The sequence below is a fragment of the Dicentrarchus labrax genome, unplaced genomic scaffold (genome assembly GCF_905237075.1).
Source record: "Dicentrarchus labrax unplaced genomic scaffold, dlabrax2021, whole genome shotgun sequence".
Taxonomy (NCBI): Eukaryota; Metazoa; Chordata; class Actinopteri; family Moronidae; genus Dicentrarchus; species Dicentrarchus labrax.
In genome coordinates, this window is record NW_026136704.1 from 22814599 (window position 1) to 22833239 (window position 18641).

An 18641-nucleotide genomic window follows, 5' to 3' on the forward strand; every position below is an offset into this window, starting at 1 on the left:
CTCACTGCAATGCAAAATTAGTCCTTTCGTGCAATACTACTCTCAGATAACAAAGCTAAAAGGCAATAATTAAAAAAGGTCCATTGTTGAACCTGTTTAGCAGGTTTTACACTGAAAGGATATTTCAGCCTGCATACTAATCCTTCCACTCTGTATTCACTTAGGTTCATGCTATGATTCAGATTCTAAACCGCTTTGGCTGGACTTGGGCAGGTCTGTTGATCAGTGACGATGACTATGGACTCTACGCAGCTCGATCCTTCCAATCTGACTTTGTTCACTCTGGTAGAGGTTGTCTGGCCTACATAGAGGTTTTGTCTTGGAGCTATGAAGAAGCTGAACTAAGTAGGATTGTGGATGTGATGAAGAAATCCACAGCTCGTGTGGTCATTGCATTTGCACATGAGAGTTACATGATTAACCTCATGGAAGAGGTTGGGCTTGAAATACATTTGAATTATAATTTAATAAAACTTTTTTTTTCAAAAGTGATTTATTTGTCAAAGTTACAATAACATATTGGTCTGTGATAAATATATTTAATTTAATAAATTTCACTTCTTCTTTGTTAAAGGCCCTGATAGGTTTTAGATTTAGATGATTACTCACAAAGATTATACAAAACTTCAGTTATGATGACATACATTACTTAGCCCGTAAAACATTGAAAAAACAGGAAATGAGTAAGAATGAGTAAGAGACGTCATTAACTGTGTAAGCTGTATTAATCAGAAGACAGAAACTACTTTAGTTGCATGGCAGTATGGATTCATACATTGGATATAATGCAATGCACAGGTGGTGAGGCAGAATGTGACAGGCCTGCAGTGGATTGCCAGTGAAGCCTGGATAGCAGCTACTGTGTTCCAGACCCCCCACCTTATGCCATACCTGGGTGGCATACTGGGCATCGCCATCCGTCGAGGAGAAATACCAGGACTCCGGGAATTCCTTTTACGAATACGTCCTGACCAACACCACAACAACAGCAACGGAAATAGTATGGTGAGAATTTAAAAATACGATATAATCTGACAACACATTGTGACAATAATATTGTTATTATTGATGTTAATTGATGTTAGGTTTTAAATGCTTTTCAGGTGAAACTGTTTTGGGAATACACATTTCAGTGTAGTTTTACACCACCCCCAGGTTGGGTAGATGCTGGGGGAGCATTATGCACCGGACAGGAAGATCTGAAAAATGTGGAGACTGAGGTCATGGACATTTCAAATCTCAGGCCAGAGTATAATGTGTACAAGGCTGTGTATGCTCTGGCGTACGCCCTTGATGACATGCTTAAGTGTGAGCCAGGGAGAGGGCCTTTCAGTGGGAATAGCTGTGGCAATTTGCAAAGATCGGAGCCATGGCAGGTGTGATATCAGTTTACACTCCACTCCACTCCACTCCACTCGTGTTTAAATTATTAAATCTTACACTTCACTATTTCATGCAGAGTAACATTTTGGGTAAAGGATTAAATACAGAGGTAAGTAATTGGTAATTGAAAAGAGCTTAGCAGATACTTGAAAGGATTTTTACCACCAATGCAAAATAGCAGTGGATTTATTATCAGGTCAAAGAAAACATCTTTTCTCTAGGTATATGGAGATGTAACTTCACTGTTTTGTTTGAATTGTTAATGTCTTAAAATGTTTACTGCTGTGCTCACCATGGTCATATAGAATTCAGTTTTATCTGTCCTCTTTGGTTTTGTTCTGTCCCTTATTTTGATACGCATAGCTTCTGTATTACTTGCAAAAAGTCAACTTCACCACACCATTTGGTGATCAAGTGTCATTTGATGAAAATGGTGATGCCCTACCAATATATGATATCATGAACTGGCTGTGGCTGCCTGATGGAAGAATTAAACTTCAGAATGTGGGTGAGATTAAGAGGTCGGCTTTCAACGGAGAAGAACTCACAATTGTTGAAGATAAAATCTTCTGGAACTTTGAATTAAACAAGGTTACTTCTGATTTGACATATACTTTTTGGCCCATGGAAAAGTCATTATCTTCGTCTAAAGTGGTGTAGAAAACAGATTTTTTTTTTTAATCCCCCCTAGCCACCTCGATCAGTGTGCAGTGAGAACTGTCCTCCAGGTACACGCATGGCGAGAAAGAAAGGGGAGCCTGTGTGCTGTTTTGACTGCATCCCTTGTTCTGAGGGAAAGATCAGCAATGAGACTGGTTGGTACTGACTTTTTAACACTGAAATTAATTTGGAGATATAAGGTATACATACGTATCACAATACTGTCCCTTTCTTTATAGACTCCACTGAGTGCATCAGTTGTCCAGAGGACTTCTGGTCTGGCCCCCATCGTGACCGCTGTGTTCCTAAGCTAACAGAGTTCCTCTCCTACCATGAGCCCCTGGGTATCTGCTTGACAGCCACTTCCTTAATGGGAACATCTATCTGTGCTGTTGTCCTGGGAATCTTTATCCATCATCGCAGTACACCTATAGTACGCGCCAACAATTCTGAACTGAGTTTCCAACTGTTGCTGTCACTTAAGTTATGTTTCCTGTGTTCACTGCTGTTTATCGGCCGTCCCAGGCTATGGACATGCCAGCTGAGACATGCAGCATTTGGGATCAGTTTTGTGCTTGCTGTCTCATGCATCCTGGTGAAAACCATGGTAGTTCTGGCTGTGTTCAAGGCCTCCAAGCCAGGAGGAGGAGCCAGTCTGAAGTGGTTTGGTGTTTTGCAGCAGAGAGGGACAGTTATTGTTCTCACTTCTATTCAGGCAGCAATCTGCACTGCCTGGCTTGTATCTGCCTCACCAGCTCCTCATAAAAACACTCAATACTACAATGATAAGATAGTTTATGAGTGTGTAGTTGGGTCCACTGTTGGTTTTGCAGTGTTACTGGGCTATATTGGCTTGTTGGCTATTCTCAGTTTTTTGATTGCATTTATAGCAAGGAATCTTCCAGATAGTTTCAATGAGGCGAAACTCATCACATTCAGCATGCTGATTTTCTGTGCTGTGTGGGTGGCTTTTGTCCCTGCTTATATCAGCTCACCAGGAAAATATGCAGATGCAGTGGAGGTATTTGCCATCCTGGCCTCCAGTTTCGGGCTCTTGTTGGCACTGTTTGGACCCAAATGTTACATAATTCTGCTGAGACCAGAGAGAAACACAAAGAAAGCAATCATGGGTCGGGGCATTGAGTCATAAAAATTGAACTACATTTTATTGGAAATACTGAATCTTATACGCAATACAAAAATACAGGCAGAAAAGTATATTAAGAGTGATAGCAATGTTAAGATATTGAGAAAGCATGGCTGATGACAAATAAACATATTGGAATATTAAAGCTTTTACAACTTGGATAATGTATGTGAGAATTTTCAAACACAACCATTTATTCTACTTTTTTCAGGATACAATTAAAGTACAAGGTACTTGCACTTCAAATGCTATTACCTTTTTGACTTTTCCTGGTGTGAAGTCTATTTTCATTCATGTACAATCACAGCTCATCTCAGCTTCTGACTTTCCAAATGTCAAAGACTTTTAAACAAAAAAGCAATAATTCATTACTTTTCTTGAAGAATTGCAGACAACAACATGGGCACCGCACAGTGGCTGGCATAGTTGCCTCACAGCAAGAATGTCCAGGGTTCGAATCTTGGCTGGATCAAGGCCTTGCTGTGTAGAGTTTGCATCTTGTCCTTGTGTTGGCGTGGATGTCCTCCTGTTGACATATGTAAGGTTGTTTTCTATAATTTATTATTTTTTTATATATCTTCATAACAATTAACCTTAGTAATACATTCATACAGATGCCATAATTTGCATGTTGTTAATTTTTAACCTTCCAAAAGAAAATAAAGACAAATTGTACAAAACGAAAATGAGAAAATAAGAAGAAAAGAACTATCACATAAAAAACTGTATAGATGAAACGATTAATAAATAATATAATATATCACTTTGATTAGTCTTCTGTTGTGCAAATTTATGTTGGGAATCCATATAAAGCCATTTAGACGGAATGACTGGGGAACAAATCTGCTATGTATTACATTTTGAATTTGTAAAAAATGTAACAAATTGGTGTGTGGGATAATACATTTTAAGATAATTAAGTAAACAAGGCAAATATCTAATCGATATACAGATCCTTAAAGCCACGTATACCACTACTGTTCCAGCTCTTAACTCTTTATCGAGCGAGAAACCATATATGGTCACTTCCTTATGATGGTTTTAATTACACTTCTATGGCATATTTTGGTGGGGTTGTTTTATAGGTGATATACTAATATATACTTCACTGTTACGGCTTTCTTTCACAAATAACTGAAAGTGGGCTTGATCTTGATTTGCTTATGGCTTGTTTATTACATATTTTCATGGTATATTGATGTAGCATATTTCTTTTGCAGCAGCTGTCTGCTCAGTCTTTCTATGGGAAGAGGAGGCCTGCAGTGCCACAGATTGTTGTTGTGCCACCTAGACATCATTGACTTTGATTTCAAGCCTAAAACTGAACTTTTTCAAAAAATCAAAACAGAAAAAAATTCTTCTTATAACCACCAATAACACTCCAGGGTTAAAATGTTTAATTTCCAAGTATTTCAGTGAGTGAGTTAAAAGCAGAATCTATCACAGAGGGTGGTAAAATATATTTTAATATAATTAGAATAAATCGGTGCCCTGATCGATACTGAATGTAATCGAAACCATTTTTAACCAGATTCTGAGAGAATGACTTGAAGGCCAGTGTGCATGAAGGCATGTTGACATATATGAATATTTTAAGAAGAGCAAATCTGTAAAGTTTAAATTAGACAGATAACAAATAAACAAAGGTTGATGGAGTACTGATCATATCAATTATCTGTAAAGTTACTGTGTGCCACAATAGACACAATAGCAATCTATGAAATACACAGTGCAATGAAAAATGTAAAAATAAATGGGAAGACGCATATTATTTCGCCAAATGTATGCTGCTGCCATCTAATGGAAGCTAATGTTAATGTTTCACATACTCAGGGCCAATTTGTGTATTTGGTGTCTCACACACAAATTTGAGATTAGACTTTGTACAAAGTGGTTCTACTGATACATACTCTATGTGTCTGCTCATGAGTGATTAAGCAAATGTTTTATGGGAAGGTGAAAAAGTCTACTTAATCTTCAGTTTAACATACATATCGACTGCCATGCAAATTTCATAAGACCTCAATTATTGAAGTCAAGGTAAGCATTTCTAGAGAAACCATGACAAATACCATGATGAAAAACACAGGAAGTAATGTAACTAACATTAGCTAGCTTGTGTGTTTGCAAACTGTTGCAATAGTTGTTGCTCCAAAGATGCAGAGAAGATGAGGCAGTTTCTCAGAGCCAGCACCACCAGCTCCAGACAGCAATGCTCACAAATTAATTATCACACAATGAGATACATTTTAGACCCTGCCCCTACTTTTGCTTATGCACTGATGGGTGGTGCAAAAGAATAAACAATACTGCAAGTCAATAAAAGTGGCTGACATAGCAATAAAACTGACTGGGCTCAGAAAAGGGGTAAACAGAAGAAAAGTCATGTGGACATTTTCAGAGATCAACTTGCACTTGCTCATGTATTTCATGTTGTTGTATTTGTACTTTTCTTCCACTGTGTCTTCCCCTCTTCAGTCCTCCTCCTCCTGCCAGTTACAGGGAAAGTTTAATCTAAATGGGATGCACAAGGCTGGAGATGTGGTTCTCGGTGGGCTGTTTGGAATCCACTTTGTTTCTGTCTTCCCTGACCTGTCTTTTACCTCAGAGCCACAACAGCCTACCTGCCACGGGTGAGTCTGTCAGGGAAACAGCAAGAAGGAGAAAGTGAGGGAGATCAATCCTATGTATGGAATGTATTTTTGAAATCAGATAATTCCTACTCTGAAATAATTGCATGTGATTTATGCCATTTTAGGCAGTTAACTTTTTGCACTTTATTATTTCGTTAAGTTTTTAATCAACTGTCTGCAATATCTGTAGTTGTAAAACATGTACATATCATGTTGTATTTGTCAGTTGTAAACAGTGGTATATTTTGTGTTAGTTTTGATGTTCTAGGATTCAGGCTGGCCCAGACCATGGCCTATGCTATTGATGAGATCAACAGAAACCCCAACCTGCTACCTAATGTGACTCTGGGATACAGCCTTTATGATATCTGCGTCAAACTAGGGATTGGATTCCGTGCAGCGCTGTCCTTAGTCAGTGGTCAAGAGGAGCAATTTTTATTAGAAGAGACATGTGTAGGAACCCCTCCAGTCTTAGGGATTGTGGGTGATTCTTCCTCTACACGTTCTATTGCCATCTCCACTGTCTTAGGTTTGTACAGAGTACCCATGGTAAGTTTTCCGCCTTGCCATCAAATAATTATTTTGGATAATTTTGATCTGATTTCAAATGTGTCAGTTGTAAACAAGAAGTAATCAACCATAAAAAGCTAAAAGAGACGGTTAAGGCTTTGAATGTTTTTAGGATGTATTGCCTTCTCTCTCACAGGTGAGTTATTTTGCCACATGTTCCTGCCTGAGTGACCGGCAAAAGTTTCCATCGTTCTTTAGGACGATTCCAAGTGATGCTTTCCAGGTGACCATCTATCAGCAAAATGAAAATGCAAAAAACCCCACTAGAATGCTATTTTCACCATGTATTTCTAGTTTTCTTTATCTTCGTCATCATGGTTCATATGTGAAATTATTGTGAAAACTATTGATGTATAATTCATGCATGATGGTGATTCATCAGTGATCCTTAATTCACTTTAATAAAGACATCGACATGCATGCAATCCTTGCCATGACCAAATGTGACTTATATAAACATAAACATTGCTCACATTAACTCAAAGGGTTGAGTATTTTAGGTTTGATATTTGACCCTTGCATTTGATGTCTCAGTTTCACTGATTATTAAATAACAGATGTGATGACATAAAGAGAGTAGGCAGATGCAGCTATGAATTCACACGCATTCCCCCGGTTGAAAAAGTGAGCTCCCCCGAAAGCTATTGTTTAGTTCACACACATGTGATCCGTTGTAAAACTTGTTTAGCAGGTTTCCCACTGAAAGATTATTCCAACCTGTGCACTAATTCCTCCACTCTATATTCACTTAGGTGCGTGCTATGATTCAGGTTATAAAGTACTTTGGCTGGACTTGGACAGGTCTGCTGGTCAGTGATGATGACTATGGACTTCATGCTGCCCGATCCTTCCAGTCTGACCTGGCTCAGTATGGTGGAGGCTGTCTGGCCTACTTAGAAGTTTTGCCCTGGGGCGGTGACCCAGCTGAACTAAGGAGGATTGTGGATGTGATGAAAAAGTCCACAGCTCGTGTGGTCATTGTGTTTGCACATGAGAGTCACATGATTAACCTCATGGAAGAGGTTGGGCTTAAATATTATAATATTATACTACTCAATGTTTTATTCATTAGACTGAAGGATTTAAGTAAAATAACATACTGACCTGTAAAAATAGATTTAATTTGATTAAACGTATTATTTAAAGGTGTTGTTAGCAGGGTTTCAGAGATTACACACACCAATTACTCTGAACTCCATTTATAATGATGTGCATCTCTTTGCTCATACTGAGTACTCTCTACACCGAATTTCACCTGTTTATGAATCACTAAGACAAGACATCAGCTATGTAAACTATATATATTGAGACACAATTTTAGTTGCATGGCAGTATGGATTTTTGAATTTGGTATAATACATAGGTGGTGAGGCAGAATGTGACAGACCTGCAGTGGATTGCCAGTGAAGCCTGGATAGCAGCTACTGTGTTCCAGACCCCCCACCTTATGCCATACCTGGGTGGCATACTGGGCATCGCCATCCGTCGAGGAGAAATACCAGGGTTCAGGGAATTCCTCTTACAAATACGTCCTTACCAGCACCACAACAACAGCAATGGAAATAGCATGGTGAAAGTTTATGCTTACAATCTGATGACAAATTGGAAGAATTTTATTATTGTTATTATGTTAACACATGCATGTTTTAAATATATTTCAGTTAAACCAGTTCTGGGAATACACGTTTCAGTGTAGATTTGCACCACCTCCAGCAGGTTGGTTAGAAGCTGGGGGAGTATTATGCACTGGACAGGAAGATCTGGAGAATGTGGAGACTGAGTTTTTGGATATTTCAAACCTCAGACCAGAGTATAATGTGTACAAGGCTGTGTATGCTCTGGCGTACGCCCTTGATGACATGCTGCAGTGTGAGCCAGGGAGAGGGCCTTTCAGCGGGCACAGCTGTGGATATTTGAAAGGACTGGAGCCATGGCAGGTGTGATATCAATTTACACTCTACCTGTTTCTAATCCTACACTTAGTAACACTTTATATTATGGTCCTTGTAATAATCATTAGATGCATATTAGTAATATGATATGTTAATAAGATTGTAAGAGTTAATAAAAGAGTCCTAAAAAATACATTCATTCAGAATTACATACTTTATTATGCACTTATTAAGAGTTAACTATGCTTTTTGGAGGAACTGGATCTTAATATTGTTATTACTAACCCACTGCAGTAATACTTTAATAAGGACCTTAATATAAAGTGTTACTCTACGCTTTACCATTAACTACAAATGAGATTACAAATCAGAGAGAGGAGATAGCTAAAAGCATTTTCGATTCCCTGTACCAGTCGATATTATTATCTGGTCAGAGGCAACAATATCTTGTCAATAGGTAAACAGAGCTGTGACAACTTTAAAGGAAGTGCATTTTGGGAATGTTGATATGTTCATTTCTGTGTAGTATGCACTTTGATGATTGAATACTAGTTTCAGCTGTGTTCACTATGGTTATATATTTTTTCATTTGTCCTTTGTTCTTGTTCTATCCCTTATTCTCATAGTTAGTGTATTACTTGCAAAAGGTCAACTTCACAACACAGTTTGGTGATCAAGTGTCATTTGATGAGAATGGTGATGCCTTACCAATATATGATATCATGAACTGGCTGCGACTCCCTGATGGAAGAACTAAACTTCAGAATGTGGGTGAAATTAAGAGATCTGTGTTCAAAGGAGAAGAACTCACAATTGATAAAGACAAAATCTTCTGGAAGTTTGAATCAAAAAAGGTTACTTGTGATTTTCCAGACATCTATTTTTTAGATAGCTTCATGGATGAGTACTGTACTGTTGAATGACATATATTTATCGTTCTCCCTACAGCCACCTCGATCAGTGTGCAGTGAGAATTGTCCTCCAGGTACACGCATGGCGAGAAAGAAAGGGGAGTCTGTGTGCTGTTTTGACTGCGTCCCATGTTCTGAGGGAAAGATCAGCAATAAGACTGGTTGGTACTGACTTTTAAACGCTGAAATTAATTTGGAGATATAATGTAAACATATGTATCACAATACTGTCCCTTTCTTTATAGACTCCACTGAGTGCATCAGTTGTCTAGAGGACTATTGGTCCAGCCCTCAGCGTGACCGCTGTGTTCCTAAGCAAACAGAGTTCCTCTCCTACCATGAGCCTCTGGGTATCGGCCTGACAGCTGCCTCATTACTGGGCACATTTATCTGTGCTGTTGTCCTGGGGATCTTTATCCATCATCGCAGTACACCTATAGTACGCGCCAACAATTCTGAACTGAGCTTCCAGCTGTTGCTGTCACTTAAGTTATGTTTCCTGTGTTCACTGCTGTTTATCGGCCGTCCCAGGCTATGGACATGTCAGCTGAGACATGCAGCCTTTGGGATCAGCTTTGTGCTTTGCATTTCATGCATCCTGGTGAAAACCGTGGTGGTTCTGGCTGTGTTCAAGGCTTCCAAGCCAGGAGGTGGAGCCAATCTGAAGTGGTTTGGTGTTTTGCAGCAGAGAGGGACTGTTATGGTTCTCACTTCTATTCAGGCAGCAGTCTGCACTGCTTGGATTGTATCTGCCTCACCAACTCCTCATAAGAACACTCAATACTATAGTGACAAGATAGTTTATGAGTGTGTTGTTGGGTCAACAGTCGCTTTTGCAGTTTTACTGGGATATATTGGCTCACTGGCTATTCTCAGTTTTCTGATTGCATTCATATCAAGGAATCTTCCAGATAGTTTCAATGAGGCCAAACTCATCACTTTCAGCATGCTGATCTTTTGTGCTGTGTGGGTGGCCTTTGTCCCTGCTTATATCAGCTCTCCAGGCAAATATGCAGATGCAGTGGAGGTATTTGCCATCCTGGCCTCCAGTTTTGGCCTTTTGGGAGCACTGTTTGGACCCAAATGTTACATAATCCTGCTGAGACCAGAGAGGAACACAAAGAAAGCAATCATGGGTCGAGGCACTGAGTAATAAAAACTGTACTTAACTTAATAAAATGGGAATAAATTATGTTTCTCTACACAATACAAAATTACAGGCAGCCATATCAAAAAATGAGGAAGGCAAAGCTGATGCCCAATAAATTAATTAATTAATTTGAATATCAAATATCTTACCACTTGGATCAAGTTATTTTAGTTTTTTCCAAGATGTAGTTGAATTATAAAGGACCTGCACCTGATATGCTATTATTACCTTTGTGAGTTCATGATTTAAGTTAACCATACACCTGATTAACTACAAGTTTCTCTGAATAAATTATTCTATACTATTTGGATTTATCTGACATCATTATATGCATTTATTTTGATTGTTGATCCTTGTTTAAACTTCCAATGTAGGACGAGGCTGTTAATAATCTAAACTTTTTAAATAACTATTTAATTTAGTGTTCTTCACAAAAATGAAGAAAATGTTGAGCTATAGGCCTACTGTATATATTTCAGTTTTCTTAGACCTCTTAAAATCAAGAAGGCCTCGCCAGCCCCGATGAAGTTTTGGCAACTCCTGATTTAGCTCTCGGCCCCCATTTGGAGTACAGGATTAAATACAAAGCTATAAGATTATGAATCATAAAGTGCCCAGCAGAACGATTTTCCCTACCGCTGATGGCAGTGAATAGAACTGTATTATTAAGTCAGTAATAGATTAATGTCTTCATATGTTTATAAGTGTTGCTCAGTCAGACAACTCACGTTTGAGATATTTATTACAGCAGTATAGCAAAGTTAGATTTTGGAGTCTAGGCTCCGACCTCATCACTCCTTGCAGATATGTTAATGTAGACATATTGGGGAGTGATGAGCAAATACCTTAAGATCCCTAGCCAGAGCCCACAGGTGGATGCTCGGGTGGTGATGGGGCTTTACAGAGCAGCAGGCAGCAATACTGAAGGAGGGCAGCAGCGGCATTGAAAAAGCAGAGGGAGAGCTGGGAAATTTTGCAGCTTAAATAGACCGCCAGATTGGAAGGGTGTGCTTGGTTAGTGATTATTTAGTGTGAGGCATGTCATGTGTGTATAGCAGCGCAGCTCGAGTTGATTGCCTGAACTAGCTCACAGGCTTCCCTCCATGTGGACTACACTCACCTGTTTTATATGACCCCCAAAGGCAAAGAGCTTCTCTTAGCTTCTGAGTTTCCAAACATTAAATGTCACAAAGTCTGTGTTTTTAAAAAAACCAAACAGTAATCTATGAAGCGAAATAAAAGCATTAGAGCTATAATATGTTAGCCTGAATTGCACAAACTGTGTTAATGTGTAATAGTTAAATCCACATTCTCAGGGCTAATTTGTGCATTTGGTGAGTTTCATTTGGTATGCTTGTCACAAACTCTGCTTAGGTTTTAAACTGCACAGTGATACTGAAGAAAACTTGCAATGCAACTTGATGTTTTCAGGTGAGGTGAAACAGTCTATGTTATAATATAACTTACACATCAATGTCAATTTAATTTGACATTCACATTAGGTATGTATGTCATTAAAAGTGCACTAATCAACTCTGCCTCAATACAAAATAAATCTCAAAAGCATTTAAGGCCCTGCCCCTTTTTGACCCCTGCCTTTGCCCTGATGACAATACTACTAACTAATAAAAGGGGCTGTGATAGCAATAAAACCGACTGGGCTCAGGAAAAGGGTAAACAGGAGGAAAGCCATGTGGACATTTTTAGTAATCAACTTGTCCTTGCTTATGTATTTCATTTTGTTGTATTCCTACATTTCTTCTGCTGTGTCCTCCCCTCTTTATTCCTCCTCCTCCTGCCGGTTACAGGAACAGTTTCATTTAAGTGGGATGCACAAGGCTGGAGATGTGGTTCTAGGTGGACTGTTTGAGATCAACTTCTTTTCTGTCTATTCTGACCTGTCTTTTACCTCAGAGCCACAACAGCCTACCTGCCACGGGTGAGTCTGTCAGGGAAAAAGCAAGAAGGAGAAAGTGAGGGAGATCAATCCCATTGAAAGCATATATTTTTGATCACCTGAAATCTTCAATTTTGCATTCATACTATTTTAAACATTTTGCTTATTTTGAATGGTTTGATTGAAGTATTACACTGTCTTAATTTATTTGCAAAGTCTGTAGTTGTCAGTTACCATATCAATTGTTTTTTCAAGAATTAACAGTGTTGTATGTCTGTTTGTGTTAGTTTTGACACTCCAGGGTTCAGGAATGCCATGACCATGGCCTATGCTATTGATGAGATCAACAGAAACCCCAACCTGCTGCCTAATGTGACTCTGGGATACAGCCTTTATGATAACTGTGTCAAACTAGGGATTGGATTCCGTGCAGCGTTGTCCTTAGTCAGTGGTCAAGAGGAGCAATTTACATTAGACGAGACATGTGTTGGAACCCCTCCAGTCCTAGGGATTGTGGGTGATTCTTCCTCTACAAGTTCTATTGCCATCTCCACTGTCTTAAGTTTGTACAGAGTACCCATGGTAAGTTTTCCGCCTTGCCATCTAACAGTGCTTTTGGATAATACTGATTTAATTTTAAATTTAATATCATTTGTCAACATGGAGTAATAAACTGTAAAGAGTTAAAAGAGCCGGAAAAGGCTTTGAATGGTTTTAGGATGTACAGTCTGTATCTTTCACAGGTGAGTTATTTTGCCACATGTTCCTGCCTGAGTGACCGGCAGAAGTTTCCATCCTTCTTTAGGACGATCCCAAGTGATGCTTTCCAGGTGACCATCTATCAGCAAAATGAAAATGCAGAAAGCATGTGCAATTAAACACTCCTCAGAAATAACAACCCTTCACTGCAATGAAAAACTAATACCTTGAAAGGCAATAATTAAACACGAACCAGTTGATCAGATTTTGCGGAGAGATTATTCCAGCCTGTATGTGAACTAATCTCTCAACTCTGTTTTCACTCAGGTGCGCGCTATGATTCAGATTTTAAACCGCTTTGGCTGGACTTGGGCAGGTCTGCTGATCGGTGATGATGACTATGGACTCCACGCCGCTCGATCCTTCCAATCTGACTTTGTTCACTCTGGTGGAGGTTGTCTGGCCTTCTTAGAAGTTTTACCCTGGGGCGGTGATCCAGCTGAACTAAGGAGGATTGTGGATGTGATGAAAAAGTCCACAGCTCGTGTGGTCATTGTGTTTGCACATGAGAATCACATGATTAACCTCATGGCAGAGGTTGGCTTTTAAAAAATGTCTTAATTATACTACTCAATGTTTTATTCATCAGACTTAAGGATTTAAGTTACAATCACATATTAACCTGTAAAAATAGATTTAAATCACTTGCTCTAGCCAATTACTCTGAACTCCATTTATATTGATGTGCATCTCTTTGATCATAATACTGTGTAAAACACAGGATTGCACCTGTTTATAAATGAGACAGTGTAAACTGTTATACTGTGTAAACATAAGACACTACTTTAGTTGCATGGCAGTATGTATTCATACATTTGGTATAATGCACAGGTGGTGAGGCAGAATGTCACAGGCCTGCAGTGGATTGCCAGTGAAGCTTGGACAGCAGCCACTGTGTTCCAGGCCCCCCACCTTATGCCATACCTGGCTGGCACATTGGGCATCGCCATCCGTCGAGGAGAAATACCAGGACTCCGGGAATTCCTTTTACAAATACGTCCTGACCAACACCACAACAACAGCAACGGAAATAGCATGGTGAACGTTTAACCTTACAATTTAAAGACAAATTGATGGAATATTTCTTCTGTTAACATGCATTTTTTTATGCATTTCAGGTAAAAGAGTTTTGGGAATACTCATTTCAGTGTAGATTTGCACCGACTCCAGCAGGTTGGGTGGAAGGTGGGGGAGCATTATGCACTGGACAGGAAGATCTAAAAGATATGGAGACTAAGTATTTGGACATTTCAAACCTCAGGCCAGAGTATAATGTGTACAAGGCTGTGTATGCTCTGGCGTATGCCCTTGATGACATGCTGCGGTGTGAGCCAGGGAGAGGGCCTTTCCACGGGCACAGCTGTGGCAGTTTGCAAAGACTGGAGCCATGGCAGGTATCAGGTTTACACTGTCTAAATCATATGCTTTAGTTAAGTAGTTCCCAACCTTTGTCATTACGAGACTCCTTTCCTATCATTGAGTAAATTCACGGCCCTGACTCAGTGACATATTTTATGGATATTTCATTTTATACTTAATATACAATAATGACAGTACAGATCCAGAAAATAAACTGTACAGTGAACCTAAATAATGACCCCACTGTAAGACGTTGGTATAAAACAAGTGATTTGGATGAATTTTGAGCAGATTATTTCTTGCGAGTATCATCAGAAATTAGTTTTCTTGATATTTTTAGAAATATTTTATAGAATTCTCTGTGTATTGTTTTTGTTGTTGTTGTTGTTTTTGTTTTTACAAAAATACATAATAGGGTTCTTTCTCATTGTTTTATTAACTCTTTGGTTGTTTGAACTCCAATGCAGGAAGAGGCTGTTAATAATCTAAAACTTTATAAATAACTATTTAATTCAGTGTTCTCACAAAATTCTGTACAAAAATGAAGAAAATGCTATGTACTATGTATATTTCAGTTTTCTTACACCTCTTGAAACCAAGAAGGCCTCGCCAAACCCCATGAAGCTTTGGCAACTCCTGATTCAGGTCACGACCCCCATTTGGAGTACAGGATTAAATATAAAACTATAAGATTATGAATCATAAAGTGCCCAGCAGACCGATTTTCCTACCGCTGATAGTAGTGAATATTATTATTAAGTTAGTAATAGATTAATCTCTTCATATGTTCACAAGTGTAGTATGCGTATTGATAATTTAATACTAGGTACCACTGTGTTCACCATGGTAATATAGAATTATTTTAAAGTCCACTTTGCTTTTCCTCTGTCCCTTATTCTGTAATTCATAGCTTGTGTATTACATGGGAAAGGTCAACTTCACCACACCGTTTGGTGATGAAGTGTCATTTGATGAGAATGGTGATGCCTTACCAATATATGATATCATGAATTGGCTATGGCTCCCTGATGGAAGAATTAAACTTCAGAATGTGGGTGAGATTAAGAGATCAGCCTTCAAAGGAGAAGAACTCACAATTGATGAAGACAAAATCTTCTGGAACTTTCCATTAAAGAAGGTTATTCATGATTTTGTGACACCTACTTTTTGGCCCATGGATAACTCATTAGCTTCGTCTAAAGTGGTGTAGAAACCAGATATTTGTTCTACTCCCCATAGCCACCTCGATCAGTGTGCAGTGAGAACTGTCCTCCAGGTACACGCATGGCGAGAAAGAAAGGGGAACCTGTGTGCTGTTTTGACTGCATCCCTTGTTCTGAGGGAAAGATGAGCAATAACACTGGTTGGTACTGACTTTTAAACATTGAAATTTGGAGATATAATATGAACACATGTATCTGAAGACTGTCCTTTTTTCATAGACTCCACTGAGTGCATCAGTTGTCCAGAGGATTTCTGGTCTGGCCCCCAGCGTGACCGCTGTGTTCCTAAGCTAACAGAGTTCCTCTCCTACCATGAGCCTCTGGGTATCAGCCTGACAGCTGCCTCATTACTGGGCACAATTATCTGTGCTGTTGTCCTGGGGATCTTTATCCATCATCGCAGTACACCTATAGTACGCGCCAACAATTCAGAACTGAGCTTCCAGCTGTTGCTGTCACTTAAGCTATGTTTCCTGTGTTCACTGCTGTTTATCGGCCGTCCCAGGCTATGGACATGCCAGCTGAGACATGCAGCATTTGGGATCAGCTTTGTGCTTTGCATTTCATGCATCCTGGTGAAAACCGTGGTGGTTCTGGCTGTGTTCAAGGCCTCCAAGCCAGGAGGTGGAGCCAATCTGAAGTGGTTTGGTGTTTTGCAGCAGAGAGGGACTGTTATGGTTCTCACTTCTATTCAGGCAGCAGTCTGCACTGCATGGCTTGTATCTGCCTCACCAACTCCTCATAAGAACACTCAATACTATAGTGACAAGATAGTTTATGAGTGTGTTGTTGGGTCAACAGTCGCTTTTGCAGTTTTACTGGGATATATTGGCTCACTGGCAATTCTCAGTTTTCTGATTGCATTCATATCAAGGAATCTTCCAGATAGTTTCAATGAGGCCAAACTCATCACTTTCAGCATGCTGATCTTTTGTGCTGTGTGGGTGGCTTTTGTCCCTGCTTATGTCAGCTCTCCAGGCAAATATGCAGATGCAGTGGAGGTATTTGCCATCCTGGCCTCCAGTTTTGGCCTTTTGGGAGCACTGTTTGGACCCAAATGTTACATAATCCTATTGAGACCAGAGAGGAACACAAAGAAAGCAATCATGGGTCGAGGCATCGAGTAATAAAAATTGCGCTTAACTTAATAAACGGGGAATAAATCCTTTTTCTCTACAGAATACAACAATGCAGGCAGTAGGCAATAGTTTATATATTAAAATATTAAGAAAGCAGCTGATGCCTAATAAATGTATCTGAATATTAAATATCTTACCGCTTGCATAAAGTTATTCTTTTCTAAGTTGAGTTAAATTATAAAGGACTTGCACTTGAGATGCTAATATTGCTTTTGTACAAGTTACAAGTTTCCCTGAAGAAATTATGCTTTACTATTTGGATTCATTTGACACTATTACATGCATTTATTATTGACCTGTCTGGAGCTACACTCACCGGTTTTATATGACCCCCAAATGCAAAAAGCTTCTCTTATCTCCTGAGTCTCCAAACATGAAATGTCATATCTGTGTTAAAAACAACAACAGTGATCATTGACTGTTCTTGAGTGGAATTGCAGGCAACAGTGATATCATTTTGCAGTACCAAATAAAAGCATAACAACTATAATGTGACAGTTTAATGGTAGGTAACCTATCCTACACACATGTTTCTGCAGAACTGATCTAATATCTCACACGTTACTGTGTGCCAGGTAGATACAAAGTCCTCTATCAAAAATTATTTCACTATATGTCTTAGTATGCTGCCGCCATCTAGTGGACAAACTGTGTTAATGTTTAATAGTTAAATCCACATTCAGGGCTGCTTTGTGCAGTTTAATTTGGTATGCTTGTCACAAATTCTGCTCAGGTTTTAAACTGCAAAGTGATTCTGAAGAAAACTTTCAACAATGCAAGTTGATGTTTTCAACTGAGGTGAAACAGTCTACATTATAATATAAACTACATGTCAGTGTAATTTTCATGTGACATTCATTTTAAGTTAAACAACTAATAAAAACTCAATATGACTGTCATACAAATTTTGGTTGACCTCACTTGCAATCATCCACAATTAAAATTTGGTTAGAAAGGTTGCTAACATGGCCTTGATTATATGATATTAATATTATTAAAGATTATATTATATTAAAATTGCACTTATCAATTATTGTATTGTTGTACCTGTCTAGTCCCAGCCTGTTATCACATATTCTTCCATATCATAAAACTTCATAGTCATCAACTGAAACTCATAAACAAGACATAGTGGTGATAAGCTGCAGGTGAACATAACTATTTTCCAAGAACATGGCTGATGTCGTTTTTTTATTCTCCAATAACTCAGTGACTGCATTTTTATCTCTGAAGAGCTTTGCAGATGGATAAATTCTCAGGCGAGTTAAGTAGCTTCAGATGACAGAACAAATGTTGCTCCCTTAGCAGGCTCATGTCCTTTCACCAGCAATTCAATTTTAATCTGAACTGCCTCTGCCAGCCTCTGATGAAGTGTAGAAATGGGATGAAATCACTGCACTGGAAGAGAACGTTTGCAATGTTCTTGATGAAATTAATTTTTATTTAACAAAATATTATAGTCGTCAAATGAGCTGCTGGAATGTGTTTTACTGCACCATGTCAACTGGGAAAGATTTTCAATTCATAACAGTCCCAGATTGAAAGGGATTTAAATACATAATGACTTGAAAATAAATTAGCTTATCAAAAGTCAAGCTTGTTCTCTAAAATGTCTCCCAGTGCCTTAATGCCCAGACCACACACAGAAATAGTTCTGCTCCAGACTAAAGTGTTTGTATGAATTTAAGATGAATTAAAATGAACCTGAATGAACTGCAAGTTTCAGGAACTGATTACTTCTCAGTAGTGCTGGAAACTGAGCTAAAACTTTATGTTTATTTTATTTTGAACATTCTTAGCTTATTAGCTTATTAGCTTATTTTGCCAATAGATTTTGTATGGCCACTTTACTAGATAGTATTTGTCTTCCTGATATTGATCAGTCACTTCACAACAATGTATGTATTTATGAGCTAGA

At 38.8% G+C, this 18641-nt stretch overlaps 1 protein-coding gene across 39 annotated transcripts in view; it reads left to right on the forward strand.

Moving 5' to 3' along the window:
• Positions 1 to 18436, forward strand: part of LOC127361686 (extracellular calcium-sensing receptor-like) — a 46500-nt gene extending 28064 nt beyond the window's left edge. For 23 of the 39 annotated variants that reach the window (XM_051396484.1, XM_051396487.1, XM_051396454.1 and 20 more), the window contains 10 exons: positions 9442 to 9635; positions 12155 to 12285; positions 12531 to 12825; positions 12987 to 13073; positions 13270 to 13539; positions 13834 to 14040; positions 14121 to 14396; positions 15272 to 15499; positions 15601 to 15724; positions 15804 to 18436. In XM_051396484.1, the coding sequence (XP_051252444.1) occupies positions 9442 to 9635; positions 12155 to 12285; positions 12531 to 12825; positions 12987 to 13073; positions 13270 to 13539; positions 13834 to 14040; positions 14121 to 14396; positions 15272 to 15499; positions 15601 to 15724; positions 15804 to 16711 (2720 nt within the window). In that variant the 3' untranslated portion in view covers positions 16712 to 18436. Of the gene's footprint in view, positions 1 to 164; positions 435 to 5393; positions 5824 to 6077; positions 6373 to 6529; positions 6617 to 7145; positions 7416 to 7756; positions 7964 to 8054; positions 8331 to 8911; positions 9140 to 9233; positions 9358 to 9441; positions 9636 to 12154; positions 12286 to 12530; positions 12826 to 12986; positions 13074 to 13269; positions 13540 to 13833; positions 14041 to 14120; positions 14397 to 15271; positions 15500 to 15600; positions 15725 to 15803 lie in introns of those variants that run through there. The other 16 variants (XM_051396469.1, XM_051396474.1, XM_051396476.1 and 13 more) reach the window with 8 other exon arrangements.
• The last annotated feature ends 205 nt before the right edge of the window (positions 18437 to 18641 follow it).